Source organism: Urocitellus parryii, chromosome 6 (genome assembly GCF_045843805.1).
Source record: "Urocitellus parryii isolate mUroPar1 chromosome 6, mUroPar1.hap1, whole genome shotgun sequence".
Taxonomy (NCBI): Eukaryota; Metazoa; Chordata; class Mammalia; order Rodentia; family Sciuridae; genus Urocitellus; species Urocitellus parryii.
In genome coordinates this window covers 27,519,744-27,532,998 of record NC_135536.1, presented here as the reverse complement: position 1 = coordinate 27,532,998, position 13,255 = coordinate 27,519,744, and the positions used below count along the sequence as shown (strand labels likewise).

The following is a 13,255-nucleotide window of genomic DNA, read 5'->3' as shown; positions in this document are numbered from 1 at the left end:
TTCTGTTGAACTTTAAGGAGCTGTCAAACTGTTTCCACAGCAGCTGCTTTACATTTTCACCAAAATGATAATGGCTTCCAATTTTGCTTTATTCTCACTAATATTTGTTGTTTTCTGTTTTATAGATTATAGTCATCTGGTGGGTATGAAGTGATGTTATGGTTTTGATTTTCATTTCCCTAATGACTAATGACAGTGATCATCTTTTTGTGTGCTTTCATGTGCTTGGCCATTTGTATGCCTTCTTTGGAGAAATGTCTTATGTGCATGCATGTGGCTCTACCTCTGAGCCACAATCCTAACCCTAAGCTAAATAGTCTTTGATTTATTTTGAGTTAATTTTTTTAATATTGTGTTTTGTAAAAGTCCACCTTCATTCTTGTTCTGGCATGATTAGTTGAGGAAACCATTCTTTCCCCATTGAATGGTTGTGGCACTGTCATAAAAAATTAATTGAGTTGAGGGTGGTGGAGCACACCTGTAATCCCAGCAGCTTAGGAGGCTGAGACAGGAGGATCTCAAGTTAAACCAGCCTCAGCAATGGCGAAGTGCTTAGCAATGAGACCCTATCTCTAAATAAAATACAACATAGGGCTGGGGACGTAGCTCAGTGATTGAGTGCCCCTGAATTCAAGCCCCAATACTCAAAAATTAATTAATTAATTAATTAATTAATTAATTAATTAATTAATTGACTGGGCTGGGGCTGTAGCTTGGTAGTAGAGTGCTTGCCTAGAATGTGTGAGGCAACTGGGTTTGATCCTCAGCACCACATGTAAATAAATAAACAAACAAAGGTATTTTGTTCATCTACAACTAAAAAATATATATTAAAAAATCAATTTACCAAGCGGGAGTTCATAATCCACGTGAATCAACCGTGTAATATGATGTATTAAGAACTATGTAATGTTATGAACGTCCAATAAAAAAAAAAAAAAAAAAAATCAATTTACCATAGATTTATGGATGTATTTCTAGACTCTTTATATGCCATTGTTCTGTACATTTATCCTTATTCCGGTAGCATCCTTTGTGGGTACTATTACATTATATTAAGTTTTGAAGTAGGGAAGGGTAAGGCCTCTAATTTTTTTTTAATCTTTTTAAAATTATTTTTTATATATGATAGCGGAATGCATTACAATTCATATCACACATATAGAGCACAATTTTTCATACCTCTAGTTGTATACAAAGTATATTCACACCGATTCGTGTCTTCATTTATGTACTTTGGATAATGATGTCCATCACATTCCACCATCATTCCCCTGCCCCCTCCCTTCCCCTCCCACCCCTCTGCCCTGTGTAGAGTTCCTCTATTCCTCCCATGCTCCCCCCTTCCTATCCCACTATGAACCAGCCTCCTTATATCAGAGAAAACATTCGGCATTTGGTTTTTTGGGATTGGCTAACTTCACTTAGCATTATCTTCTCCAACTCCATCCATTTACCTGCAAATGCCATGATTTTTTTCTCTTTTATTGCTCAGTAATATTCCATTGTGTATAAATGCCACATTTATTTTTTATCCATTCATCTATTGAAGGGATCTAGGTTGCTTCCACAAAGGCCTCTAATATTACTGTTCTTTTTTAAGATTGTTTAGGCCATTCAGGGTCCTTTGTAATTCTTTGCAATTTGTATAAGAATTTTAGGATCAGCTTTATCTCTGTAAAATTGGCCATTGGGATGTTGATAGGGAGTGCACTCAAGTTTGTAAATCACTAAGCTGTGCTGTGAGTCTTGGGGTTAGTCTATTTTCAAGGGTTATAACAGTATGGATAAGGACCATCATTTGGTGTAGTAGAGTCCATACTTGGGTTCTCAATGATTGACATTTACTAGCTATGAGTCTTGGGCAAGTCACTTAAACTCTTTTAATCAGTTTCATTATTAGTTAAATGGGATAACTTCTACCTTGCAGGCATTGTGATGATCAAATGAGATTGTTTAATGTCAGGCACATGGTGGGCACTCAGAACTTGTGCCTCTCACTCTACTTGATGAACAGGATCTGCTCTACTTTTAAATGGCTTTAAGGTCTGCAGTTACCCCATGATAATCCAGGAGTTCAGAGAACTGTGAATCTGCTTTTGGGATTTGAATCCTCTTCCTCCCCAAGGGTCCTTGTGTTCTAATCCCCTCAGAAAGTTGCTAGGTTACCACTTAAAGGGACATGGCTCATTCCTGTTTTCTCTGAAGCCTGAGTAACTGAAGCTTGTGTTGAGAAGCTCCCTCTGAATGTAAATATCTAAGATGGGAAAAAAACAACAGAAGTTAATAATCCCTACAACACAGGCCTCTTTTGGTCTCCTGTCACATAAAATAATCTGTGTATCCTATGACAATAAGTAGAACCTTCTTTTTTAGAATACCTATCATTTATTGGAAAATAATATTCATGAATATTATCTTGCTATTCAAGCAATTACTATTTTCTATAATTTATAAATCTTTGCCTTTTTTTTTCTTTACACTTTCCCGTGACTAGGGGGAAAAAGACATGAAACTTTTCTCTACCTTTCCTAGTTCCTTGAGGTTTAATAATTTTCTTCACCTTTTATGAAAAGGCAGTTTTGAATGACCTATTTGCTTATCTGAATTGTACACTTTTGGTCTTCAACTTTTTTCCCCTTTCTCTGTCTCTTAGCCAGCTGACATGGAACATAGATTTGCTCAGATCTTAAGCCTGTAGTTAAATCCCTTGAGAAGTTATCTGGGGCATTAGTTACCTTCTGTTGATTTCATAGTGTTAGGTGCCAACTTCTTTTTTTCTGTTTATCTATTAAATATTTATTGAAATCACTGTTAATAATTTGGTATAGTATGCTTTCTCATGCTTTATTTGTGAACTGATCTAAGAAGATGACTCTTACTATAAACTTTTTTCCTCCAAATTGTATGTACTTCAAACATGTAATTAAGATTGTGCTTTAGAGGCAACAGAGGTATTTTCAACTTAAAGTAAGCTTTTTGTAGAATGAAGCATCTTTTTATAATTTGTCTCTGTGTCTATTTAATAAGTTTGTATTTGTAGATTAGCAATAGAAGTATGATATAAGCTATGTATCATATTAAATTTGAAAGTTGAAATTAATAATATATTATTTAACCCAATATATTCAAATATTATTCTTCTCATATTTACTTCAAATAAAAATCATTAATAAGATATCTTATATCTAGTATGTATTTTGCATTTTGGGTATATCTTTTTAAAAATTATTTTTTATTGTTGGTTGTTCAAAACATTATATAGTTCTTGATATATCATATTTCACACTTTGATTCAAGTGGGTTATGAAATCCCATTTTTACCCTGTATAACAGATTGCAGAAGGGTATATCTTAATTTGGTACAAAATTTTCATTGTAAATATTTGACTTATGTTGAGATTTCATAAAGATTTTAGTTGAAAAAGTAAATTCATTTAGTCAGGTTGTTTCCAAGATGTTTTCTAATCACTGTTTTCTCTTTTTTTGTGCTGGGATTGGACCCAGGGTTTTGTGTATATTAATCATGTACTTTATCATTTTGCTCTAGTCCTTGTTTTCTACTGACTTAATTGAGTTTCAGTTTTTAAATTTAAATTTTAATTAAGTTTAAATAAAATAAAAAATTTCGGTCCTCTGTCAAACTAGTCACATTTCTATGCTCATTAACCTTATGTGGCTAATGACTACTGTATTGAGTAACATTGGTATGGACCTACTTTTCTGATACTAGGGCACAGCTACAGTATGTTGTCAATTTAAGAGGTTATAGTTTTATTCTAAAAGTCCAATATATCAGTTTTATCTTCATTCTGGTTTCCCGTGCTGTTTTTATCTAAACCCCTTAGGGACCTTGACTACTCCCTAGGTTTTTCTGTGCTAACAGTTGGATTATTGGTTTCTTATTTTTATTTGCTTTACGACAGTCAATCCGGGAACTTTCTGCAGGTCCTAGCACTCCAGGTTGCCTCCTAGGGCACATGTGAGTGGTTGGGGAAGAGGAATTCCATAGTCTCTTGGTAGAACTGAAGTGGTGCTTGCTTGATCAGAGATCAGAAACAGGATCATTGGCAGTTTGCAGGTGATGAAGGAGACCATGTCCTGCCTTTTGTTTTTATGTGGAATAAGGTGATTCTTTCTTGGGCAGTTGGGCAGGTTTGGTTTGCACTTGTAATTCTTCAGTTGACTCTTGCCATGAAAGAGAAAGTTAATGTGTATTTTCAGGGTTCTCTAGAGACATAGAAACAATAGAACATGATGAGGGAGGGAGAGGAAGGAGAAGGTATTTAATATGTATATTGGCACATACAATTATGGAAACTGGTGATGCAGTTTGAAGGCCTGAGTGGTAAAGAACCAGTCGCATAGATCCCAGTGTGAGTCTGAGGCCTGGGAACAAGGAGTGCCAAGGGCAGGGAAGATCTCTGTCTCAGCTCAGGCAGACCTGGAGCAGAGCAAATTGAACCATCTTCATGTTCTGTTCATGCCCTCAGTAAATTGGATGATGCCCACGCACACTTGGGAGGGTAGTCTTCTTTGCTCAGCAAATTCAAATGCTAATCTCTTCTGAAGACACCCTCACAGACATACCTAGAAATAATGTTTAAGCATAAACAGTCAGGATGACATTTAAAACAGGGCTCAGTCAAGATGACATATAAAATTAGCTGTCATACCGAGGTTGCCAGGTTTTTCAAGAAAAGCTCAAAAATCTAAATTTTATGTGAATTCTTCCAATTTTCAAAGGTTATCAACTAATTACTAATTCAGTTTTATTTAAAACCACATTGAGCAATAATCAGACCTATATGTAGTCCTGGTCTCTTTCTTAGGTCACCATTTTATAACCTCTGGTCTAAGATATATTACTAACTAGCACTGGACACAGAGGACTATTGATGTAGAACATGTCTCATTCCATCCTTTCTTCTTGCACTCTCCTTTTAGAATATGTTCATCTTCTCTGAGCTGGGTTATGGTTAGGTGGTAGGGGTTGATTAGGTGGTTGGTTACTGCATAGTGCTTACTCACTGTGAGAATCAGGTCTGCCACTGAGTATGGTGGAGATTGCAATTTTCTTCTATATTGGGATAAATAGGCGAAAGAATATTAATGGCTTTTAACTTTTTATTTGCTACATAATACTATGCATAACACTATATGTCAATAGCTATTTTATATATAAAATAATTTTACTATGTAGCAATAATGTTCTGAAACTTTACATTTATCCTATGAAATAAATAGTATCAATTCCTTTTTACAGGGGAGGAAATTAAATGTAGAAAAATTAAATAACTTGTGGAATATTACAGGCAGGAAATTGTAGAACCAGGATTTGAACCCTGGCACTTTGGCTGTAGAAACATACACTTTCTCTTGTTATTCCCACTTCTCTCCCAGTCCTCAGGTAGCCACCTTTTTTCCCTACACCCTTACCTTCCCCACAGCCAGGCACTGAGGCAGAGGCTGCAGGACACACATAGACTCAGGGTACTCCTAGCTTCCAGCAGGAATTGCATAGTTGATGATGCTTTGGCTTTTGCATGTGCCAAAATGGAGATGTTAGTAATCACCATTTTAATGAAAAGATCCAATTTTCTTTCATTCTTCTAAACATTTTATTTAGAAAAATTGCAAATCTTCAGACAAGCAGGTTCACCAATTATGAACAGTTTACCATGCTAGCAAAATGAACCATTTGAGCTGGCCACAGTGGTGCACGCTTGTAATCCCAGTGGCTCTGGAGGCTGAGGTCGGAGGATCGCAAGTTCAAAGCCAGCCTCAGCAATTTAGCAAAGCCTTATGCAAAACTTAGTGAGATTCTGTCTCTAAAATAAAATACAAAAAAGGGCTGGGGATGTGCCTCAATGGTTAAGAGCGCTGGGGTCCCAAAACAAAAGAACGTTTGAGAATTAGTTCAACTACTCCCAGGCCTTAAATGTTCCTCAGTAGGTATCTCCTGAGAACAAGGGCATCTCCATAGAACAAGAGTAATCTGTCCTTGGTAAACTACCATTCTTTAAACTACAGTCCCTGTGCACATTCACATTGCTTCAATTTTGTCCTTTGTAGCCTTTGTTTTGTTTTTCTGTCTAGGATCTAATCAGAGATTACATTTAATTGTCTTTTTTTTTTTTTTTTTTTTGGTCTACTTTAATCTACAGCCATTTTCCAGACCTTTTCTGTATGAGTTTCATGAAATTGACCTTTTAAAATATTCCTGGCTAGGTATTTTATAGATAAATCCTTAAATTGGACTGTTATCCTTTTCTGACTGTTGCCATATGTTTAAGTTCAGATTTTTTAAAAATATTTTTAATTTTTTTTTTAGTTTTAGGTGGACACAATATCTTTATTTTTATGTGGTGCTGAGAATCGAACCCAGTGTCTCACGCATGCCAGGCGAGCGCATTACCACTTGAGCCACATCCCCAGCCCCTAGGTTCAGATTTTTAAACATATATAGGAATATCACTTAGTGAAGTTGTGTCCTTCTCAGTGTGTCACTGTTAGAAGCATGTGATGTTATTCTTTTGCCTCATTGGTGAAGGCAGATTTGAGCCTTTGGTTAAGATAGTGTTTTCAGATTGCTTTGTCATAAAGGTGTGTTGTCTGTTACAGGCATCCTCTGTAGTGATATTTTCAGATGTGTGTGTCTTCAATTCCCCAGTAGTCTCTCACCTATTGGAATCCATCGATTCTTGTTTGAATCTTTTAGGGGTTTTGTCAAGTGGTGATTTTCCATTTTCATCTTTCTTTCTCCATTTATTAGCTTGATTTTTGGTGAACAAGAGCTTTCCCTTCTGGGGTTGGCAGAATAATAGTCCTTCAAAGATGTCCACCTCATAATTCCTAGAATCTGTGAATATGATAACTTTATTTGGCACAGGGCAATTGAGGTTGTAGAAGGAATTAAGATTCGTAATCAGATGATCCTAAAATAAGGAGATTATTCAAGAGGGCCCTATGTAATCTCAAGAGTTCTTTAAAGTGGAAGAGAGAAGCTGGAGAGTCAGAGAGATGTGATGTGAGAAGGATTAGTCCTGCCATTGCCGTATTTGAAGATGCAGAAAGAGAGCCTGAAAATGAAATTATCTAGGGAAGATCTGTGCAGTACTCTCTTGTCTAATGGAGTGAATCCATGAAGAGGGGACCTGCAAGCTTGTTTAGAATGTTATAACAGAAAATACTCTGCCAGCTTGGACTGAAAGATGAGATGAAAGAAGTGAAAGAAGGCTGTTGGGCCACCACATTCTATAGGCAAGAAGCCAGATGACAAAATTATTTAGCTGCAAAAATGTGCTAACTTTTATGGAAAAGGAAAGATAAATCCAAGGATGGATCCTTAACTTCAGAGGATAGACCTGTGAATCATGAGCATTATTCTGAGGTCTTCAAATCTAATGATGCTTGCCTTGCTTGATTTTTAAATTATTGAGAACTGTGACTCCTTTTTTTTTTTTTCCATTCACTTTTCTACCCCTCCCCTTGGTGTTTTTGTGGTACTGGGAATTGAACCTAGGGGTGCTATGTCCCCAGCCCTTTTTATTTTTATTTATTGTTTTTAATTTTTTTTTGTTGTTGTTCAGGTACTAGGGATTAAACCTAGGGATTCCTTACCAGTGAGTTACCTTCCCCCAGTCCTTTTTATTTTTTATTTTGAGATAGGGTCTCATTGAGTTGCCCAGGCTGACCTTGAACTTGGGAAACTCCTGCCTTAGTCTGTGTAATAGCCAAGATTATAGATGTGCACCATTGTGCTCAGTAATTTCCTCCTGTTTTGAACAAGAATATCTATAGCTGGTTTTCTGTGCTGTACTTCCATTGTATTTGGGTGCAAATAACTTGTTCCTATTTTTCATGTCCACAGATGGAGAGCAATTCTGCCCCAGGTTGAATGATACCCAGAGTTCCCAGCTTTACTTATTTAGGTGATGAAATTTGGAAATTTTGAGGCGATAAATTTAGATTAGATTTTAAACTTTGAGTTGATAGGGATGTTAGGATAGGGTGAATGTCTTTTGCATGTGAGAAAGGTGTGAATCTTTGGGGGCCAGAGGTAGACCCTGGATTCTCCCCCACTCAGTATGTCCATGTCCTTATCTCTGAAACCTGTCAACTATTACCTTATATGGCAAAGGAGAATTAAAGTTGCTAACCAGATGACCTTAAGATAAGGAGATTATCCTGAATTGTCTAAGTAGGCCCAACACAATGATAAGTGTTCTTCACCAGGGAAGAAAGAAGTAGAAGAGGTGATTGATGCGGCATGAGAAAGACCAAACCTGAAATTGTTGCCTTGAAAGTGGAAGCCACAAGTGAGGGAATGGGGTGGCCACTAGAAGCTGGAAAAGGGAGGGAAACAAATGGTGCCCCGAGCCTGCAGGAGGGAACATAGATGTCTGTTTCTTTAGTGTGAGCCTGGGAAAATCTGTGTTAGACTTTTGACCTCCAGGGCTATGAAATGATGCATTTCTGTTTAAACTGCCAAGTGTGGCAATTTGTTATAGCAGCTAAAGAAAGCCATTGTGCCTTCTCACTTTCTTATCTGTGTCGATTCATGGATTCTTTTTTTATAAGTGCGTTATAACCTAACTCTTTTTTTGTGTTGCTGTGACCAAAATACCTGACAAGAACAACTTGGAGGGAAAGTTGTTTGGGGCTTATGGTTTTAGAGGTCTTAGTGCATAGATGGTGGATTCCATTGCTTTGTGCCTAAGATGAGGCATCACATCATAGGGGAAGGGCCCAGTGGAGGAAAACTATGCAGCTCATGGTGAAGTTAGGAGAGAGGTGGGAAGGAGCCACAGGGAAGATGAAGCTTTCTAGGACATGCCCCCAGTGACCCAGTTCCCACAGCCACATTCCACCTGCCTACAGTTCCATCCAGCCAGTGCATTTAAACTAGGATGGACTGAAGAGGTTACGGCTCTCAAAATCCAAACATTTCACCTCTTAACATTCCTACATTAACTGGCACTTTGCCAGGGGGTGGGGGGTTCACCTCACATCCAAATTGTATAACTTTCTATAACTTTTCAATTTTACATTCAAATTGTCTCAAATTTGGTCATTGGGCGCCCTTTGAAGCTCTTATGGCATGCTCCCAATCAGTTTTTGAGCATTTCTCTCGTTTTTGAAAAGTAAGCTGTTGCAGGCTCATCTTGTGCTTTCCTTCCTCAACTTGGAATCAGAACATGTTTTGGTGAGCTGCGCCCTGTCCTGCTCTTGTATCCTGTTCTGTGCTGAAGTAAACACAAATCACTGCACTCTTTCTTATGCCATGCTGTAAAGACAACATGAACAGTGACGGATCACTGGGAAGTCTGTGACTGGGCTTTGAAAACTTGCTACAAGAAGTGCGGGGTGTCTGTGTGTTTCTGCCTGTCTTTCTGTATCTGCTTGGCATGGAGCTCCTATCAGGGCTGGGCAAGGAGCAGCGAGGATTTATGAGGATTTTCACCTAAATTTAAAAAAAAGAAATGGTCATCTTTGACTACAGAGGCTGAATATTATTCTAGAATCTCTCTGTGTCTGTACCATACGCACTCAGAAATTGTTCAGTATGAATTCCTCTTAAAATATTGTCCTGTAGGATTCTTAGCTAACTTTCCCAGTTTGTTGTTGCACATAGAAAGAGATTGAATTTACTGTTAGTCTTTGAGGATATATATCATAGGTTTTCCTTCCAGACAGGGCTTATAAGCACAGATGCTTGCAGGAATCTAGCAAGAAGTGTGCATGAGTGAAGCAGGCAGGGTACTGTGCTGACCTGGGTAGTGTGGGCCTGTCCTGAAAGGGCAGCTGTGCCACCAGTTTCTAATATGCTGGAAATCAGCTTTATTGGACTCAGGGCTATCTAGAGCAGGGTTCTAAGTCTTTTGGGTATAGTAGACCCTCTTGGCAGTCTGGAGACACCTAAGGGGCTCTTCTCAGGATAATGTTTTTATTTGTTTAAACTTTTTTGCAGAACTGGGAATTGGATCTAGCACTTGAGAATGTTACCCAGACATTCTACCACTGAGCTAAACCCCCCAGCCCTAGGATAATATTTGCTTTCTGTTTCTTTTTTCACAGTTCAGTAGGTTTTTACTGTGCAGTTTATATACATAGTTAATACTCTTATAACGATAGCTCAGAGGTAACAACAGTGAATAAGCCATAGTTTCTTCCATTAAGTAGATTACAGTCACACATTGACTTCATGTGGTGATTGGGATTCTTTTTTTTTTTTTTTAATTCTTATTAGTTATACATGACAGTAGAATATATTTTGATATATAGAACAGATGAATGGATAAAGAAAATCTGGGTACATATATACGAGCACTTACTACTCAGTAAGAAGTATTTACTACTCACTCATAAAGAGAAGTGAAAGTAAATGGATGGAACTGGAGACTATCTTGATAAGTGAAATAAGCCAATCCCCCAAAACCAAAGGATAATGTTGTTAAGTTGATTTAAAAAGTATAAGTGATTCAAAAGAAATCAGTTGTGTTGAAATATAGTAATGAAAATATTTTAAAACATTGTGGTATGTATGCTTTTTTTTTAAAATCAGTGCATTGAATAACACATCTAGTGGAATTAACTTGGGTAATTTATAAATACTGTGATGAGAATGAGTGATATTTTGAGCTAACTGTAACAACTGTGAAGCAGTTTTAGAATGCCTGACATCTGTTGGGGGTAGGCTCACAGATGCTGTCAGTACTATGTGCTTTGCTGTCCATTTTCCTCATTGAAGGCATTGCTAAATTTCAACCAGAAACTGGCAAAAATAAAGATGGACATTTCACCTCTTATCCAATTAGTGAACCCCAAAGAGTCTCAGGGTAAGGACCTTTGATCCCAGATACTTTCAACTTTTAGTAGTACTTTTAAGAGTAGGAGTATAATGTTAATGAGTATATTTAAGCAAGCCATCATGTTACAGTTCATTTTATTTTTACAGTTGATATTCAGTTTTCTGAACTTGATTCTGTTTTTTCTTTAGAACGCTATCATTTGTCTTATAAGATTGTGCGAACAGACAGTCGCTTGGTACGCAGCATTCTGACAGCCCATGGATTTCATGAAGTAAGCTCAATTTTACTATCTCACCTGGTTTGCTTAAAAGCTGAAAATCCTAGCCATCTAACCGTATCATTTACCAGAGCTAGCTCTGAAAAGTACTTGGTTCTCATGCTTAGTGATGATGGCAGAATTGGATTGAATTGCTGAGTGGTTTTATCAGTTTCTTCTTATAATACATGGAAAGCATTTTCACAGGATTTTTTTTTTTTTAATGTTCTTAGGCTTCAACTAGAGGCAGAGCTGCCCATAAAGGAATTGTCTGTTACCCAGTTAAGGTTCTTTGATTGCAAGCAACAGAAACAGACTCAGTTTAACCAAAAGGGATTTATAGGAAAGGTATGCAGAGGATGGCTGGTGGAATCAGAGGAAAAGCCCAAAGTCAAGTCTTTGGAAAGAGGGAGACCAGGACAGCCTTGGAGATCTAGGGTCAGGAATCTCTAGTTCCTCAAGGAATGGCCATAGAAGTTACTGGACTTCAGTCTGGCTTGGTTCACAAATCTACTGACTTGGGGAGAGTGTTTGTGGGGGATTGGCAGGTCCTTTGAAACATAAGTCGTTCCTCCAAAGAAACATGGGAAATTGGGATGTTGTTATCAAAAAGGATAGGTAAAAATGCTCAAGAGACTTCCACTCTAGATACTTTGAGAATAATGATGGAAGTCTGATTGCTAGCTCCTTATAGAATAAGGAGATAACTCAGATTGATATCTCTCCTTATTCTATAAAGAGGAGATATTTGGGGACATTGTCATATCCATTTATATTCTGTATTGTTGCTCTTTTATCACCAGTGTTATCATGGTCCTATTACATAATAGTATGGAGTTCTTAATTATTTAATGAAGGGTCATAGGAATTTTAATGAATGAATGAATGAATGAATGGTCTAAATATTGTAAGGTTTTAGTTGTGATCAGCATCTATCTGTAATGGCATGAGGAAAGTCTGAGGAAGAAGTTTTGGGGTTGGGCCCTGATCTCAGACTTTGATATGCCAGAGGATATGAGATAGTATCAAGTTCTATACAGGAGGTTAATTTATTCTATTTTGTGCATCTAGGATTTCCCCAATTTTCTCATTCTTTAAACATGATTATCTTGTGTTTTGTGACAATCTTTTCTTACAATGCTCACATACTAATTGGGTTACCTTGTGAATTCTCTTTAGATAAAAATCAATATGACTTTCCTACTATCGCTTTTCCTGGAAAGGATTTTTTTTTCTCTCCTTCTGTCTGCCCGCAGGTTCACCCAAGCAGCACTGACTATAACTTGATGTGGACAGGATCCCACCTGAAGCCCTTCTTACTTCGCACCCTCTCTGAAGCACAAAAGGTTAATCACTTTCCCAGGTAATGCTCCTGTAGCTGCTTTGTTGCATTTAGAGGTAGTTGACATTGGAACAATGTGGCTGGCAGAGATAGTTACATTCTTTAAAAAAAAAAAGAAAGAAAGAAAGAAAGAAAGAAAGAAAGAAAGAAAGAAAGAAAGAAAGAAAGAAAGAAAGAAAGAAAGAAACTGGCCAGGCATGGTCATGTGTGCCTGTAATTCCAGTGACTTGGGAGGCTGAAGCAGGAGGATCACAAGTTTGAGTCCAGCCCCAGCCAACTTAGTAAGGCCCTAAGTAACTTTGTGAGATCCTGTCTCAAAAAATAAAAAGAGCCAGGGATGTAGCTCATTGGTGGCAAAGCATTCCTGGGTTCAATCCCCAGTATAAAAAAAAAAAAAAAAAAAAAAAAAAAAAAGAAAGGAAATCTGGTCTAGGACATCAGTCCCTGGGCAGGTACAGACACTTTTCAAGGACTGGAGAGGCATATATGGTTTTAAAAGAGAAAGCTGCTTCTTTTTTCTTTTTTTTTGTGGATAACCTGTGATTTATTTTATAAACTTAACATCATGGTGGTGAGTTTCTGGAGGAGTAAGGCTGTTCACATGGCATTCAGGAGGCAGAAAGAGAGAGAGAGAGAGAGAGAGAGAGAGAGAGAGAGCGCGAGCGAGCGCGCGCGCTGAGAGAGAGCGAGAGTGCACAAATTGAGCTGCTGCGGCTGCTGCTGCTTCTTCTTCATCTTTATTTATTTATTTATTTTTATTTGGGGCTGAGGATTGAACCCAGTGCCTCACACATGCTAGGCAAGTTCTCTGCCACTGAGCTACAACTGCAGTCCCCAAATTGA

At 37.7% G+C, this 13,255-nt stretch overlaps 1 protein-coding gene across 1 annotated transcript in view; it reads left to right on the top strand.

The window, feature by feature from the left end:
* Ttll5 (tubulin tyrosine ligase like 5) overlaps nucleotides 1-13,255 on the top strand; it is a 260,147-nt gene that overhangs the window by 8,101 nt on the left and 238,791 nt on the right. The window contains exons 4-5 of the mRNA XM_026401550.2: nucleotides 11,003-11,085; nucleotides 12,327-12,433. Of these exons, the coding sequence (XP_026257335.1) occupies nucleotides 11,003-11,085; nucleotides 12,327-12,433 (190 nt within the window). The remainder of the gene's footprint in view (nucleotides 1-11,002; nucleotides 11,086-12,326; nucleotides 12,434-13,255) is intronic.